General features: G+C 51.3%; 1 protein-coding gene across 1 annotated transcript; it reads left to right on the top strand.

Moving 5' to 3' along the window:
• The first annotated feature begins 2072 nt into the window (after positions 1–2072).
• Positions 2073–4367, top strand: LOC120664289 (acyl transferase 7-like). The gene is made up of 2 exons (XM_039943442.1): positions 2073–2857; positions 2966–4367. The coding sequence occupies exons 1-2, from the start codon at positions 2414–2416 to the stop codon at positions 3815–3817; spliced, it is 1296 nt and encodes a 431-aa protein (XP_039799376.1). The 5' UTR covers positions 2073–2413; the 3' UTR covers positions 3818–4367.
• The last annotated feature ends 12387 nt before the right edge of the window (positions 4368–16754 follow it).

Here is a 16754-nt window from a genome sequence, read left to right as displayed (position 1 = left end):
GCGCGAGGACCGTACGTGGCGGGGCGAAGGGCGGCGCACCTGACCAGAAAGCGGCGGCGGGGCACAGAGCTCGAGCCTCGAGGACGAGGTCGGGTCGTACCGGCATGTGCGGTGCCGGCGAACGGGAGACGAGGCCCAGCCGACACTTGTATTGTGACGTGCACGCGTGGTGACAAGCCGGCCTTTGTCTTTCATCGGGAGAGAGGGAGAGGCGTACGTTGGCGTGGACGTGCAGCGCCTAGAGTTGATCAACCAATTATTGCAATAATTATGCAAAGATTTTTATCTAGATCTTGTTTAGATGCGAAAAATTTTAGGTGCAAAATAATGTAGCACTTTCGTTTATATTTGATAATTATGGTCTCGTCATGGATTAACTAGGCTCAAAAAATTGGTCTCGTAAATTATAGTCAAATAGTGTAATTAGTTATTTATTTAGTTACATTTAATATTTTATGCAGGCGTTTAAATATTGTATGTGACGAAGAATTTTATAAAATTTTGAAATTTTAAGTGCATCTAAACAAAACGCTAGTACGCAAGGCGCGCAGACCGATCCTCGAGCTTCGTAGGCATGTTGAGCAGATGGCTACCAAAGTACCAAGTAGGCGCACGTCAACGGAGGTTCGTTCGGGGCAGCTCCCCCTCTGATGCGAACGGGATCGGAACGTTGCAGAAGAATGGGAAATCCTCCTACTGTCCACGCAGGTCGCAGGTTCTAGCACCCGCCCGTCCACGCTGTTATCCGGCACCGCGCCGGCGGACAGGTTCCATCGCTCGAAGCCCCCCCCCCCCCCCCCCCCCCCCTTGGGGCACGCATGCATTCTCCGTGCGGACATTCCTGACGCGAGCACGGCAGGAGCGCGCCGCGCAGCCCTGCGGCTCCCGTGCAGCCCCGACTTTTCTTTTCTTCCTTTTTCGCTCCATTCTCGTGCTCGATGGCGCAGCTATTCTTTATTTAAAAAAAACGGCGAGACCCACGGCGGCGGCGGCCAGCACGGCACGAGCCCGACGCGTTTTCCAGATCGCCCTGCGGATCTCCGCGTTGAAGGACCGCGCGGCGCGGCGCTATGGCGCGCCCATCCCCTGCCGTCGCGCCGCCAGCTGCCACGGCCGGCCGCGGCCCCCCCGGGGACCAGCCGGAGTCCAGAGATGGGAGAGGGAGGGAATTCGCCGGGGCGGGCAACGGCGGCGTCGCTCCCAACGTTCTCCTTGGGGTAGACGGGTAGTATTAGGGACGACGGCGTGATCAAAATCTTCATTAGATTCTTCAGGTTACTAACATGTAACATGGGGTTCTAAAGTTAGTTTTATAAACTGATTTTGTTTGACATCATAATTAGCGGTTAAAATGTCACTATTCACTAGCAACACAAATCAAACGGGACCAATACTAATCGCTGAGAATCTCTCTCAAAAAAAAGAAAAGAAAAGAAATTAAATGCTGATCGCTGCTGGCTCTAGTTTCGGGTTGGATGGTAGGTGTTTCGAGCATGACCTCGTTTAGTTGCAGCCGTAAAAAATTTTAAATAAATTTTTTGCACATTTAAAACATTTAATATAGATTAATCACAAAACTAATTATATAACTCGTTTGTAAACTACAAGATGAATTTATTAAGAATAATTAATTTGTCATTAGCAAATATTTACTATAGCAATTACGGTACCAATTTAGTATATAATCATAGTCTAATTAGATTCATTAGATTCACCTCGCAATTTACAAGCAAACTATGCAATTTATTTTTTATTTTATCTAGATTTAATACTTCATGCATGTAAAATTCTCTTGCGACATGATAATTTTCAAATTTTGAATTTTACAACTAAATAAAACCCAGGTTAACAATCGCCAATTTTTTTCCATGCGTCAAACACGGTATAGAGCAGGTTTCGGATTGGATGGCTCGTGGACCGGGTCCATGTGACTCGCATCCTCCTCGTCACTCACGGGCACCCACCAGGCCCAGGCCCAGGGCCCAGGCCCGAGGCCCCCCAATCCTACTCCCTTGCTCCTCTTCTTCATCTTACCGTTACCTCCCTCTCAGAGGTCAGAGCTGTCCCCGTCCGGCGTCCGCCACTGTGCGTGTGCGCCACCTTCCCCCTCCCCTCCCTCCCGGAGAAGCGCCGCGCCGCCTGCCAGCTTGCCCATCCACTCCCCGACGAACTCACCCATCTATAAAACCCTCCACCTCCGCCGCTGCACATAACTCCAAGCAACCACCACCACTCCCAATTTCACTTCACCTCGACAGCGCACTCCCCACCCACCGGTCTCCCTCTCCCTCCCCTCCACCACCACCGAATCCCAGGCAGGGGCAGGTAGAGAGCAGAGCGGCGGCAGGGGGACCTCTCCCTCCTCTCCTCTCCTTCCCTTCCTCACCCCCTTCGCCCGGCGAGCCAGCCAGCCATGGAGCCGCCGGCGAAGACGGTGGAGCGGCTGGCGCAGCGCCTGGTGCCGCCGGCGGAGCCCACGCCCACCGGCCCGCACCGCCTGTCCTGGCTCGACCGCTACCCGACCCAGATGGCGCTCATCGAGTCGCTGCACGTCTTCAAGCCCGACCCGGCGCGGGACGGGGTCAGCCCCGCGGAGACCATCCAGCGCGCGCTGGCGCGGGCGCTCGTCGACTACTACCCGCTCGCGGGGCGCCTCGCCGTGTCCGACGGCGCCGGCGGGCTCCACGTCGACTGCAACGGCGAGGGCGTCTGGTTCGTCGAGGCCGCCGTGCGGTGCCGGCTCGAGGACGTCGAGTACCTCGAGTACCCGCTGCAGATCCCCAAGGACGACCTGCTCCCGCACCCGCTGCCGCGCCCCAGCCGCGAGGAGGAGAACAAGCTCATCCTGCTCGTCCAGGTACGCGCTCGATTCGAGCCGCATTGTGCGGGGTTGCTCCGATTGGGCGCGGATTTGGGATTTCCTTCCGGCTCTCTGACCGCCGGTGCCGAATGTGCTCTGCTGCAGGTGACCACGTTCGGGTGCGGCGGCTTCGTGGTGGGGTTCCGGTTCAGCCACGCGGTGGCGGACGGGCTGGGCGCCGCCAAGTTCATGGGCGCGGTGGGGGAGGTGGCGCGCGGGGCGGACCAGATCTCGCCGCCCCCGACCTGGGGCCGCGACGCCATCCCGGACCCGGCCGGCGCGCACGTCGGCAGCCTCCCCGAGCTGGACGGCGCCAAGCGCCTCGAGTACCTGGCCATCGACATCTCCGCCGACTACATCGACCACTTCAAGTCCCAGTTCGCGGCGGCGTCGGGCGGGGGCCGGTGCTCGGCCTTCGAGGTGCTCATCGCCAAGGCGTGGCAGAGCCGCACCCGCGCCGCGGCGTTCGACGCCGGCACCACCGTCCACCTCTGCTTCGCCATGAACGCGCGGCCGCTCCTCGCCGCCCGCCTCCCGCGCGCCGGCGTCGGCTTCTACGGCAACTGCTACTACATCATGCGCGTGTCCTCCACGGCCGGGAAGGTCTCCACCTCCTCGGTCACCGACGTGGTGCGGATCATCAGGGAGGGGAAGAAGCGGCTGCCGTCGGAGTTCGCGCGGTGGGCGGCCGGGGAGGAGGCCGGGGACCCGTACCAGATCACCTCCGACTACCGGACGCTGCTGGTGTCGGACTGGACGCGGCTGGGCTTCGCCGAGGTGGACTACGGGTGGGGCCCGCCGGCCCACGTGGTGCCGCTGACGAACCTGGACTGCATCGCCACGTGCATCCTCGTCAAGCCCTGGGCCCACAAGCCAGGGGCGCGGCTCATCACGCAGTGCGTGACGCCCGATCGCGTCGCCGCCTTCCACGACGCCATGGTGGACATGAACTGCTAGTAGTAGTCCACACCTTCCATCTGCCCATGGTTCTTTTAAACTCTTCAATTAAATTACCGCGGTAATTAGCAGGGGGTAATGGCATTAAACAGCCCTTCTGGTGGTGAAGAGCGACAGCAAAGAATAAAGTCAGAAAGTGACAAAATATCGATAAAAAGTACATAGAGCCAGCAGGTACGGGGGACACCGGTAGACAGCTAGATGGTAGTTGGCAAAATAGTGGGATTGGTATTGTTCCTTGTTTCCTTTGGATGTCTTCTTCTTTTGTTGGTGGTGGTGGGAGGCAAAGGTCTAGGACTCTAGGTGTGTGTGTATACATGTCCTTGTTTCTTCTTATTTTCTGCTGTCAGTTCTTGGGGGGCTTTGATTGAAGGAAGGATGATCAAAGCTGGACTTGGTGGGAAGCCACCAACTAACCTCCCCCTAAATCTCAATACAAAGATGTGGATTAGATGACCTGTATTATAGTATTCAACATTTTTTCTTCTTCTTTGTCACATATACACAAGCCAATAATAATGAGTACAGCCTTTGAATTGTGGATTCTAAATTTCTGACTTCTGAAACTGGTGCCTGTCCGTGCTCCAGTTTCTCTAGAAATTATATATAATTCTACTGAGATCCTCTGATCAGAAATGTAAATAATTTATGATTTTTTATCATCTTAAAAAAATAAAATTATGTGATTCTCATTACTCAAATCTGTTGGAAATGTTGCTGTTAATCAAGGTCGCATCTTATAGGGGCATCTTATGGGAATCGCATGCGAAGAGGACTGAAACCGCGGACGGCGCAGTAGTGCAGTGGCAAGAGCTCCAGTCTGGGAGCTGCCGACCGGGGTTCGATCCCCGGTACCGCACCGAGGGAGCTTGCTGAGCCTGGGGCTCAGTTGGGTAACCAAAAAATTTACGCATCTAAACACCACCCACGCTGTTTTTCTTCCACGACCGACAGAGGTTGGGGCAACCCGTGGCCTGGCTACTGTTCAGGTCACTGCTAGTGCGTGCTACAGTCCAGGGGGTAAAAAAACATGGACATTCTTTTAGGAGAGACTAAAGGGGGACTAATTCTGAGGTCTCGATACATTCAAATTTCAAAGACATGCTTGACGTGATTTCCATTTCTACCTAAAATATGTACGATTAGGTAGTGTTTTTTTTGTCATATACAAACCTTTGCGATCAGGTCAGGTCAGGTGGTGGCGAGAAACAGTGGAGTAGAAACGCAGCAAACTCATAGTAGGGCTAGGGCATAAAGTTCATTACGTTGTCGATCGTGAGAGACGTACGCATGCATCAGACGCCGAGGCGATCCAAGGGGCTGGGCGGTTGGGTGATGGCGCGACGCCAACGGCCGGCGGCTCCCGTAGCAGCAGAACGACGACGACACTTCTCGCCGGCGCTGATGGAGTCGTAGACATTGCGTCGTCCTGCAAGTCTCAGTTCGTTCTGGGACCTCTCTCCATGAATCTTCTACGTTTGGTATGTTGCTAGCTAGCTTGCAGGCGGCTTGCAAGGAAGCTACCCGTGAACAACACCAAAAGTGTCGGCGAGAGGTCCTAAAAAAAAAATCCGAGTTGGAGCCGCCGTGTGTAGCTTCCAAGCAGCACTTCTCCTACTCCGGTTCCAAGCAGCGCTCACAAAAAGGGCAACCAAACAGTCTCGCTTTGCACAGTTTGCACGCAAGTGAAAACCGCATTATTTTGGGTAATCTTTTCGCTTTGCACCAAAAAATTGTTCGGTCCATGTCTGGTAAAGCCGGCGACGGAGCGGTTTCGAAAGAGGGTAGGTTTTGAGGCTGGGGGCAGGGTAAAGTCGGAATGACAGATTGACAGTGGAGGTGAAGGCGAGAGCGGGACGGCAGGTGATGGAAACAGTGTCGGCCATGGGTGGAAAGGATGGTTGGATGGATGGACATGGCGGTCGCGGGAGCCAACCCGCGGCGAGGACATGGCTAGGGTAGCGATCATGGAAGGCGGGGGAAGGCAGCGATGTGTAGCTTTTGGTGAGAGGAAGGAGAGAAGCAGAGCTGATCAGAAAAGAAGAAAAATAGGTGTATCGTATGTCTAAGAGTCATTGGTTGAAAATAAAAAGGAAACGATTAGCTATAGAATCCCTGTGAACATAGCTCACGATTATTTGACTCATTTAAAGAATTTCCAAAGTCGCGTACTGCTAGATTAGGTTGGAGCAAACTAACTTAAACAGAAGGGAAATCTTACTTTGATCATTGAAGTGTGTACAAATAAACAAAGAATAGGATGGGGCTTTGGTGGCTTGTGTTGATCTGGTGCTCCGTCGTGAAGGCTTGCACATCTTTGATTTACATTGTATTTTTGGATCCGACGTGTTAAATCTTTCATGTATGTACCTACTAATTGGTGTACGTACCAACTACTAACCAACAATTTCTAGGGAAGATGGTAAGATTACATGTTGAGCAGTTACTATGTTATTTACATTTAACCCCACCCGCAAGTACTTATGATGTGAGTGACATTCATAAAATTCTGTTACTTAAAGTAATATGTGGTAGAATTAAATGTACAAGGACAGGGTTGCTGCAGTAGCTTTCTACCGTGGTGTCCATGTCAGGTTAGGAGGTTAGGATCGCTGTATCAACCGTCCAGACTCGAGAATTTTCGGGTAGTGGCATCTGTAAAGTAACGTTCGCTGGCACTCCGATTAGCATTAGCATGTACGCAAACATTTTTTTACTGTCTTTTCGTTCTTCACTCCAGAAGATTAGTTTAGTTCCGGGTCCAAACAAAATATGGTCAGAGTCTTCGCAGCAGGGAATTTTTCAGCACGGTTTGGCCGTGCAGAAGTGTCCATCTTCACCAGCCCAAAAACGATTTGTGGTGGCGGGTGGCGGACAAATCGTATTTGTGATGGCGGGCACGGCATCCGCCAGCACTCATGTGCCAGCACAAATGGCCATCTGTGTTGCCGTCGGCCTCATGCTGCCTGGGCCTGCCCTCTCCGGCCGGCCGCGCCGCTCCTTGCTGCCACGCAAGGCCTAGCCCCGCCGGCCACTAGGGAGAAGAGAAAGGGAGACTGAGTGGAGAGAAAGAGATAAGGGAGAGAGAGAGTCGACGGGGAGATGAGAGGGCAAGATAGATAATAAAGAGGCCGAGGGAGCTGATGGCGGGCGATGAAATTTTTCGAACATTGGGCGCACTCTCCACGAAAAGTTTGGGACACTGGCGGGTGCTTACATGGCCCGCCAGCACACATGAATGCTATTTGTGCTCAGATAACATCTGTGCTAGCGGGTGCTTGTGTCGTAGGCCCAGATCCATTTATGCTGACGGGTGACAACAATACCCGCCAGCATAGTAAATAGCTGGTGTCAGCACAAATTGTTTCTGGCCTAGTGCCTTACGAAACTGTACGTGTTCCTGTCAACTTTTGGCACCTAATGTTAGTTCCATGAAAGCAACCTTTTACAACTTTGTTTCCGTGTGTCTACAAGCGCGGGAACCTGGGCCCTCCTGAACATTGGAGCAAAAGGTTTTGTTTTTCTCTTCCCTGAAAGAAGCCTGTGGACGGCTGCGTTCTTATTCATCAGTTCTATAGTAACAGGGTACTAACTCAGCGAAAATAGTATCTGTGACAGTGCCATTTCTACTAACTGCATGGTACCGATGTTTGTTAGTAGTATAGTTTTTCTTCCAAGGAATGTTAACCAGGGCCTTTTAGGGAGTGATTGGTTTGTTTCCCTGGCAAGCCTGGCTCGTACGCGGGATGCAGGCTCTCGCGAACCAGGCTGAAGAGATGCAACAAACTTTTGTTTGGTTACCGTTTCTGTACAGCTAGGATAGCCGGAGCTGGTGTTTGGTTATCTGAACGGCACTGAACAGATCCACACGCCAAGCAACCTTTAGCCTTGCCCGCTCATCCACCTGCACCGCACGAGCCAGGCTCTCCGAAAACGGTGAAAATTTGCGTATCCCGTGAGCCTGGCTCGAGGACGCTGGTTGCTATAGATGTCAAATGGATCGGGTTAGATGGGCGGCACGGAAAATGGCACTAAAAACACGATACGAATACGAAACGACACGATGGGCATAATGTAGTGCGTGGGCTGTAATCCCAGCACACAGTGCTGGCACATGCACGACACAGATAATGGGCCGGCACAGACCTGGTACGGTACCTACTCGATATTAGCCGTTAAACCTAATCTACTAGTTGTTAGCCTTACAGATTTGCAGGACCGGGAGTCCACTTAAGACCCGTTACAGCGACCGGCGTATATATGCCACGAACGACGCCTCTCACGCTCACCTCTCGCTCGCCTCTTCCGCTCCGGCCGCCAAACTGCGCCGCTGGCCGCAGATGGTCGTTGTCCTGAGCCATTTAGTCTTGCTCCTGTGTGTAACACCCTCGCGGATGGTCCGCTAGGGATCGGCGGACAGTCCGCCAAAGTAACGCCTAGATATTTATCCTGGATGTGGGACCCGCCTGTCATATCCTCTTTCCTCTTCTTCATTCTTCGACCAGAGACGAGCGGAGCTCGTCCGCTCGCCCCGTCGTCGCCCCTTTCTATCAATCTCCCTCCTCCGGCCACCAAACCTCGATTCCTCGCGCGAAAACCTTCCCTGGCACCTCCTCCACCTTCCCCAACCCCCAGCCCGGCTTCTTCCGGCCGAAATCGCCCCAACCGCCACCGGTCACCATTGGAGCCGCTTGAAGCTTGCTCCACCGTTGATCCACTTCTCCGGTCATCCTCCGCCCGAACCGACCGCGGGAATGGATTTGTGGTGAGTTCCTTGTGCTCCCCGGCCTTTAACCCCTTCTGTGGTGTGCCGCCGGCACCGGAGAATAGCCGCCGCCGCCGCGCTTGCTGTCGCCTGTTGCGCGGTGTCAAAAGATAGGAACGGCGGACGGTCCGCCTAGGAGGGGCGAACAGTCCGCAGGTCAAGTAGAAGTTGTCCAGAGATGATGTGTCTCTGGTGTTTTCGTAGAATTGAACTGCGGACGGTCCTTTATTGGAGAGCGGACAGTCCGCCGTTGAGTTCGAAATTTGTCCAGAGACGATGTTGTCTCTGGCGGGTTTCGCAGGGTTGAACTGCGGACGGTCCGCTAAGGGTGAGCGGACAGTCCACAATATAGATTTGAAATTTGACCAGAGAAGTAGTCGGTTCTGGTGGGATTGCAAATGTGTGTTGCGGACAGTCCGCTATTGAGGCGCGGACAGTCCGCCAGTCAGTCTAGAATTTCTCCAGAGACGATGGAGGTTCTGTTGCGTCTGCGAAGTTGAACTGCGGACGGTCCGCCCTTCGGTGGCGGACAGTCCGCAGGACATTTTATTTTGGGTATAGTGATTATGTAGTTTGGGTTGCACTCAATCTTTTCATATGCATTTGTGTAGCATCCGCAGCTGAGGGCGTCGTGTTTGAGGTGATTGCGGCACCGCAGGAGCAGCCGGAGCAAGCCCAGGAGGAGAGGCGAGAGAACCCGGCCCAAGACCCGCCTGACCCTAGCTCTGCGCAACAGCCCGAAGGCAAGCCCCAGTGCAACAGCCAGGACAGATCCGTTGTCGGCAGTACTGATCGGGGATTGAATTGTACTAACCGCATGCCGGGAGTAGGAGGTAGTCGAAACCGGTAAGCCGAGTACTGGCTCACTTCGAAAGTACAGGACTCCTTCCCACCCCTTAGGGCTAGTCGAGTAGTCGCGGAGAATTGGGATACATGTATTTATTTTTTGTGGTCTCTCTTTGAGCTCGGCTGACTATACGCTGGTGGGGCGGTCCTGTAGTTCGAGGCAGGGAGGGGAATGGTTGGCTCGTATAGTTCGACGGGGCAAATGTGTGCCGTGTTTGTTAGGTCCACCTTGCAAGGTTAAATCGAATCGATTCGCCGTGTCTCGCGGATATGAGGGCCTTAATCTCTTTGCTGCATCGTAGCAATATATATTAGATGGTGAATTATATTATATATATATATATATAGTTGAAAACCTTGAATTATTATGATTGCTTCACCTAGTGTGCAATAGTTGAATTGTGCAAATATTAGATTGAGGTTAATCTATACAGAACCTGGAGCTAAAATATTGAAAATAAGCATCCACTTTTAGATGCATTTTCTGCAAAATAAACCACCAGTCAAATGCCTTGCATGTGTAGATATGTGGGCTAAGTTATACCCACTGGTTGGGTAAGTCTTGCTGAGTATTAGTATACTCAGGGTTTGTTGCCACAATTATTTCAGGACACCCGGACGTTGACTTCTGTCCCTACTGCGTTAAATTCATCCGTCGGGACGCAGCGGGATGGGAGATTGTGGAGCCAGACGCTTAGTTAGGGATCTCCCTAGGGTACACTCTTGGTAGTTGTAGGCCCTCCCTCTATTCGAACCTTACATTTCGGTTTTGTAAAGTTTATAAACTATGTATGTATTAAAACTTGGTTTGGAAAACTTAAAGTAGAGTCTTGTGTATATTGTTGTATTTTCAAGTATGTGTCGTGCTTGTACCATCTGCTCTCACCTTCGCGTGGGACCATCGGTGTTGTTTCGATCGGGACGTGGGTTGAGAAAGGATCGCCAAATTAAGCCATTAAACTAATGCGTCCGATGTGTTCAAATGACAGCCATTACGCTTAATTAGAGTTTTAATTTGGCGGTTCCGTCATAGCTGGTAACAGAGCCGAAACACACCGAGGGTGGTACAGGCATGACTAATTTCAAGTTTTTCCAAAGATATAAAAATGACTTTTAGCGTAGGGCGAGCTTGCATCATATTTTTTGTTGTGTTTTGGGATTTGTCCCGTAGGAGTTGTTGGGGGGAGTGAGTTTAAGACCTTAAGGACCTATGTAAGACGAAGTTCGGGTCGTGAGGTTTCATAGGATTGCCGTGAAGTGTAGCGGAAGTGTCGTCGACTAGACCGGACACACGGTCTGGTAGTTTAAAAACCGTGTTCAGCAGACAGTCTGGTAATGACACGCGGACGGTCCGCCGGCCATTGAGGAAAAACACACAGAACCCCCGAAACTGAGTGGGGTTGACATTTTGTAAAGCGGATGGTCCGCAGAAGCTCAACGGACGGTCCGGTTAGTTGGATTCTTGTAAAGCGGACTGTCCGCCCTGGTATACCGGACGGTCCGCCATACATTTTTTGGCTCGACCAGGGCAGATCGGTCAGACCGACTGGTTGAACCGATCGAACCGCCTGGCCCCGCCTGCAAGCATTACACTGAATTGTTTGTAAAGCTATACATTCTGCAATGTGTCATGTATAGAAAGATTAGTTACTATCAGAATTGTTTTAATTAACCTGGATGATGGAACTAATCTTGTCATGGTTAAATGTAGAATGGCAGCACCCCCGAACCCTCCTGATTTGGCCCAGGCCATTGCGGCCATGCTCACCGGACGCGATGAGCAGACGGCACTCCTCCGGGAGATTGTTGAGCAAGGCAGAGCACAGCGGCATGAGCATCACCACCAGCCAGTTGTCCCTGGATATGAGCAGTTTCTGAGCACCCAGCCACCGCTCTTCCATAAGGCGGATGAGCCATTGGAAGCAGATAGCTAGCTCCGGACCATCGAGTCCAAGTTCACCCTGCACCCGTACAATGATGGGGACAAGGCAGGATTTGCAGCCCAGCAGCTCAGGGGTCCCGCACGCACTTGGTGGGACAATTACGTGGCCATGTTCCCCGAGGGCACTCGGTTCACCTCGGCCCAGTTTAAGGAAACATTCAGGGCGCATCACGTTCCAGCGGGAGTGATCAGGAGGAAGCTCACAGAGTTCTTGGCCCTAAAGCAGGGAAACCACAGTGTGATGCAATATGCCCAGAATTTCAACACACTCTCACAGTACGCTGGGTACCACATGGACATGGATGAGAAGAAAGCAGGCTTGCTTCAGGCAAGGGCTTAGCAGCAAGCTCCAGGACCGCCTGGCGATGTTCAAATTCGACACTTTCAGTGAGCTAGTCAATGGGGCTATCGTGTAGGAGGATGCCCACCTAGCTCATAAGGCAGAAAAGAAAAGAAAGGCACCGGCAGCGGGGTCTTCTAGCAGCAACCCACAGAGGTTCCGTATAGTGCAGTTTGGGCCACAGCGAGCCCCCTTCCAGCACTAGTCAGTGTACAGGCCACCACAGCAGCAGTGGGGGTATCGGCCACCCCAGTACACACAGCCTCAGGGGACGGTCAGACCTCCTGTTCCTCAGCAGAGCGAGCAGAAGGTCTGGGTGCAGCAGCCGGGGGTACGCCCCAATTTGTTTCCGTGTTACAACTGTGGGCAGCTGGGGCACTTTGCTCAAAACTGCCCGATGCCACCAAAGCAGGGCCAACAGTCCAGTCAGCAGAGCTAGAAGCGGAACGTGGCTCATTTCAAGCCGGGGCAAGTGCACTACACCACCCTCGAGGGTATTCCCGAAGGAGCTCCAGTGATGACGGGTACGTTTTTAGTTAATAATCATCCCGTTGTAGTACCATTTGATTCTGGTGCATCCCACACATTTATTAGCAAGGAATGTGCAAGTAGACTTGGGTTGGAAGTGGAAAGTATGTCAAGGTCGTGCCATATTAATTCACCAGGGGGACAATTAATTACAAATCAGATTGTTTGGCGAGTTCCTCTAAAATTGCAAGGGAAGGTTTTCCACATGTCCCTTATAATTCTTCCAACTCAAAAGGTGGATATTATTTTGGGCATGAATTGGATGGAAGATCAGGGAGTTCTTTTGGACACTCTTTCACAATCTGTGCACATTAAATTTTCTCCTCATGGTTCTATGACTCTACATCTTATGGACCATGGATCATTGACCTATACGGTGAATCAGGTTGAGAGCAAAAGTTTGGCAGAAATTCCGGTGGTATGTGAATACCCGGATGTATTTCCAGATGATTTACCCGGGATGTCACTAGATCGTAACGTGGAGTTTGCCATTGAATTGCAACCGGGAACGGCTCCGATCTCCAGAAGACCTTATCGGATGCCACCAAATGAACTAGCGGAGTTAAAGAAGCAGCTGCAGGAATTACTTGATAAGGGGTATATCCGTCCTAGCACTTCATCTTGGGGTTGTCCAGCACTCTTTGTTAAAAAGAAAGATCAAAGCCTTAGGTTGTGTGTGGACTACAGACTTGAATGCTATCACAATCAAGAATAAATACCCACTCCCCCGAATTGACATCCTGTTTGATCTGCTATTCGGGGCTCGGGTGTTTTCAAAAATTGATCTACGCTCTGGTTATCATCAGATAAAAATTAGAGCTGAGGATATCCCCAAGACAGCCTTCTCCACTAGATATGGGCTTTATGAATATCTAGTAATGTCTTTTGGGCTAACAAATGCCCCTGCTCACTTCATGTACCTCATGAACTCGGTATTCATGCCTGAGCTGGATAAGTTTGTCGTGGTTTTCATTGACGACATTCTTATATATTCCAAGAATGAAGAAGAACATGCTGAGCACCTTCACATTGTTCTCCAGCGTCTCAGAGAGCACAAGTTGTATGCTAAATTCAGTAAATGTGATTTCTGGCTGAAGGAAGTTCAATTCTTGGGCCATATTATCTCTGAGATGGGTATTTCTGTGGACCCCGCAAAATTCAAGATGTATTGAATTGGAAGACTTCAGAGTTTGTTTCAGAGATCCGGAGTTTTCTTGGGCTAGCAGGTTATTATCGCCGGTTTGTACCGGACTTCTCCAAAATTGCTAGGCCCATGACGGAATTGCTTAAGAAAGGGGTGAAATTTGTTTGGGACGACAAATGTGAACAGACTTTCCTGACCTTGAGAAAGTTATTGACGTCGGCCCCTGTCTTGGCTCAACCGGACATTACTCGGCCTTTTGATGTTTACTGTGATGCATCAGGTACGAGTCTTGGCCGCGTTCTCATTCCTGCCTTTGGTTTAGCCAGATATTGCTCTAGCCTCGACATTTTTGTGTAATGCATTAGGTACGGGCCTCGGCTATGTCCTTATGCAAGACCAGAGGGTAATTGCTTATGCCTCCAGAGCCCTCACGCGGCATGAGGAGAATTATGCCACGCATGATCTGGAATTGGTAGCAGTGGTGCATGCATTAAAAATCTGGCGCCATTATCTTCTGGGCAATCCTATTCATATATACTCAGACCACAAGAGTCTTAAGTATATCTTCACCCAGAGCGAGTTGAATTTGCGCCAGAGACGGTGGTTAGAATTGATCAAAGACTATGACTTGGAGATTCACTATCATCCGGGCAAAGCTAATGTCGTTGCCGATGCACTAAGTCGCAAGGCGAGTTGCAGCTGCGTCTCAGCTACAGTTTTGCATGAAACTTTGTGCCAAGAAATGGAGAAGATGAATTTGGCCATTGTAGCTGAGGGTACACTTACCAACCTTATCCTCACTCCAACACTTCGAGATCAAATTATTGCTGCCCAGAAAAGTGATGCGGCCATGGGCAAGATTAGGCAAAGGCTCAGTGAAAATGACCCAAGAGTTCAGTGTTTCAACCAAGATAATGATGGGGTGTTATGGTTCAAGAATCGGTTAGTGGTACCTAAAGACTTGGAGCTTCGGAAGAAGATTCTTGATGAGGCTCACCTCTCTAAGTATTCTATCCATCCTGGCAGTAGTAAAATGTATCAAGACCTGAAACAACGATTTTGGTGGACCAGGATGAAGCGGGAAGTCGCCCGGTATGTGTCGGAATGTGACACCTGCAGAAGGGTTAAGGTGAGCCACTTGAGATCGGCCGGCCCTTTGCAGCCCTTAAGTATTCCCTCCTAGAAGTGGGAGGACATCAATATGGATTTCATAGTCAGCTTACCCAAAACTTCCAAGGGGTATGATTCGATATGGGTTATTGTGGATCGACTCACCAAGTCGGCTCATTTTCTACCGGTAAAGACCACATATACGGCGAAGCAATGCGCTCAGCTTTATATGGATCGTATTGTGAGTCTTCATGGGATCCCAAAGACAATTATTTCGGACCGGGGTACCCAGTTCATTGCCCGGTTCTGGGAGCACTTTCACGCCGCTCTGGGCACTCAACTGATCCGTAGTTCGGCCTATCATCCTCAGACAGATGGTCAGACAGAGAGAATTAATCAAATTCTGGAGGATATGCTCAGAGCATGTGCACTCACCTACAGTCAGAAGTGGGATGAATCTCTACCCTTAGCTGAGTTCGCTTATAATAACAGCTATCAAGAGAGCATCAGGATGGCTCCTTTTGAGGCGCTATATGGGCGAAGGTGTAGAACCCCATTGAACTGGTCAGAAGTTGGTGAAAGAAATTTCTTCGGGCCTGATATGGTTAGTGAGGCGGAAGAACAAGTCCGGTTTATATAGGAGAATTTGAAAATAGCCCAAACTCGACAGAAAATTTATGCGGACAAGAAATGTCAATCAGTTTCTTTCCAAGTGGGAGATCATGCCTATTTGTGGGTATCTCCACTGAAAGGAGTCCAGCAATTCGGAGTGAAGGGAAAGCTCGCACCTCGCTATGTTGGGCCTTTTCCTATCATTGAGCGGTGTGGGCCGGTAGCATATCGTTTGGAACTTCCTACCCAATTATCTGCGGTTCATAATATTTTTCATGTCTCTCAGCTCCAGAAATGTCTTCGTGTTCCAGAAAAGGTGATTGCCATAGAAAAGTTGCAACTGGAGCCCGATCGTGTCTATCCGGAGTATCCAATCAAACTTGTTGATCACAAGACCAGGGTCACTCGGAATCAATCCAGTGATTTCTATAAAGTGCAATGGAGCAATCACTCCGAGCGGGAAGCCACTTGGGAAACGGAAGAATTTGTTCCATCTAAGTGTCCTGAGTTGCTACAAGTCTATCGAGGTAACTAACATTCTCTCTCGTTTCAATTTTTGCACCGCCATCAAAATCTCGGGACGAGATTTCTTTTAGGGGGTAGGATTGTAACACCCTCGCGGACGGTCCGCTAGGGATCGGCGGACGGTCCGCCAAAGTAACGCCTAGATATTTATCCTGGATGTAGGACCCGCCTGTCATATTCTCTTTCCTCTTCTTCATTCTTCGACCAGAGACGAGCGGAGCTCGTCCGCTTGCCCCGTCGTCACCCCCTTCCATCGATCTCCCTCCTCCGGCCACCAAACCTCGATTCCTCACGCGAGAACCTTCCCCGGCACCTCCTCCACCTTCCTCAACCCCAGCCCGGCTTCTTCTAGCCGAAATCGCCCAAACCGCCGCCGGTCACCATTGGAGCCGCTTGAAGCTTGCTCCACCGTCGATCCGCTTCTCCAGTCATCCTCCACCCGAACCGACCGCGGGAATGGATTCGTGGTGAGTTCCTTGTGCTCCCCGGCCTTTTTCCCCTTTCGTGGTGCGCCGTCGGCGCCGGAGAACAGCCGCCGCCGCACTTGCTGTCGCCTGTTGCGCGGTGTCAAAAGATAGGAACGGCGGACGGTCCGCCTAGGAGAGGCGGACAGTCCGCAGGTCAAGTAGAAATTATCCAGAGATGATGTGTCTCTGGTGTTTTCGTAGAATTGAACTGCGGACGGTCCACTATTGGAGAGCGGACAGTCCATCGTTGAGTTCGAAATTTGTCCAGAGACGATGTTGTCTCTGGTGGGTTTCACAGGGTTGAACTGCGGACGGTCCGCTAAGGGTGAGCGGACAGTCCGCAGTATAAATTTGAAATTTGACCAGAGAAGTAGTCGGTTCTGGTGGGATTGCAGAAGTGTGTTGCGGACAGTCCGCTATTGAGGCGCGGATAGTCCGCCAGTCAGTCTAGAATTTCTCCAGAGACGATGGAGGTGCTGTTGGGTCTGCGAAGTTGAACTGCGGACGGTCCGCCCTTCGGTGGCGGACAGTCCGCCGGACATTTTATTTTGGGTATAGTGATTATGTAGTTTGGGTTGCACTCAATCTTTTCATATGCATTCGTGTAGCATCCGCAGCTGAGGGCGTCATGTTTGAGGTGATTGCGGCACCGCAGGAG

This window comes from Panicum virgatum, chromosome 3N (genome assembly GCF_016808335.1).
Source record: "Panicum virgatum strain AP13 chromosome 3N, P.virgatum_v5, whole genome shotgun sequence".
In the NCBI taxonomy this organism is placed as follows: Eukaryota; Viridiplantae; Streptophyta; class Magnoliopsida; order Poales; family Poaceae; genus Panicum; species Panicum virgatum.
The sequence above is the reverse complement of the archived record's forward strand: the minus strand, read 5'-3'. Positions and strand labels throughout refer to the sequence as shown.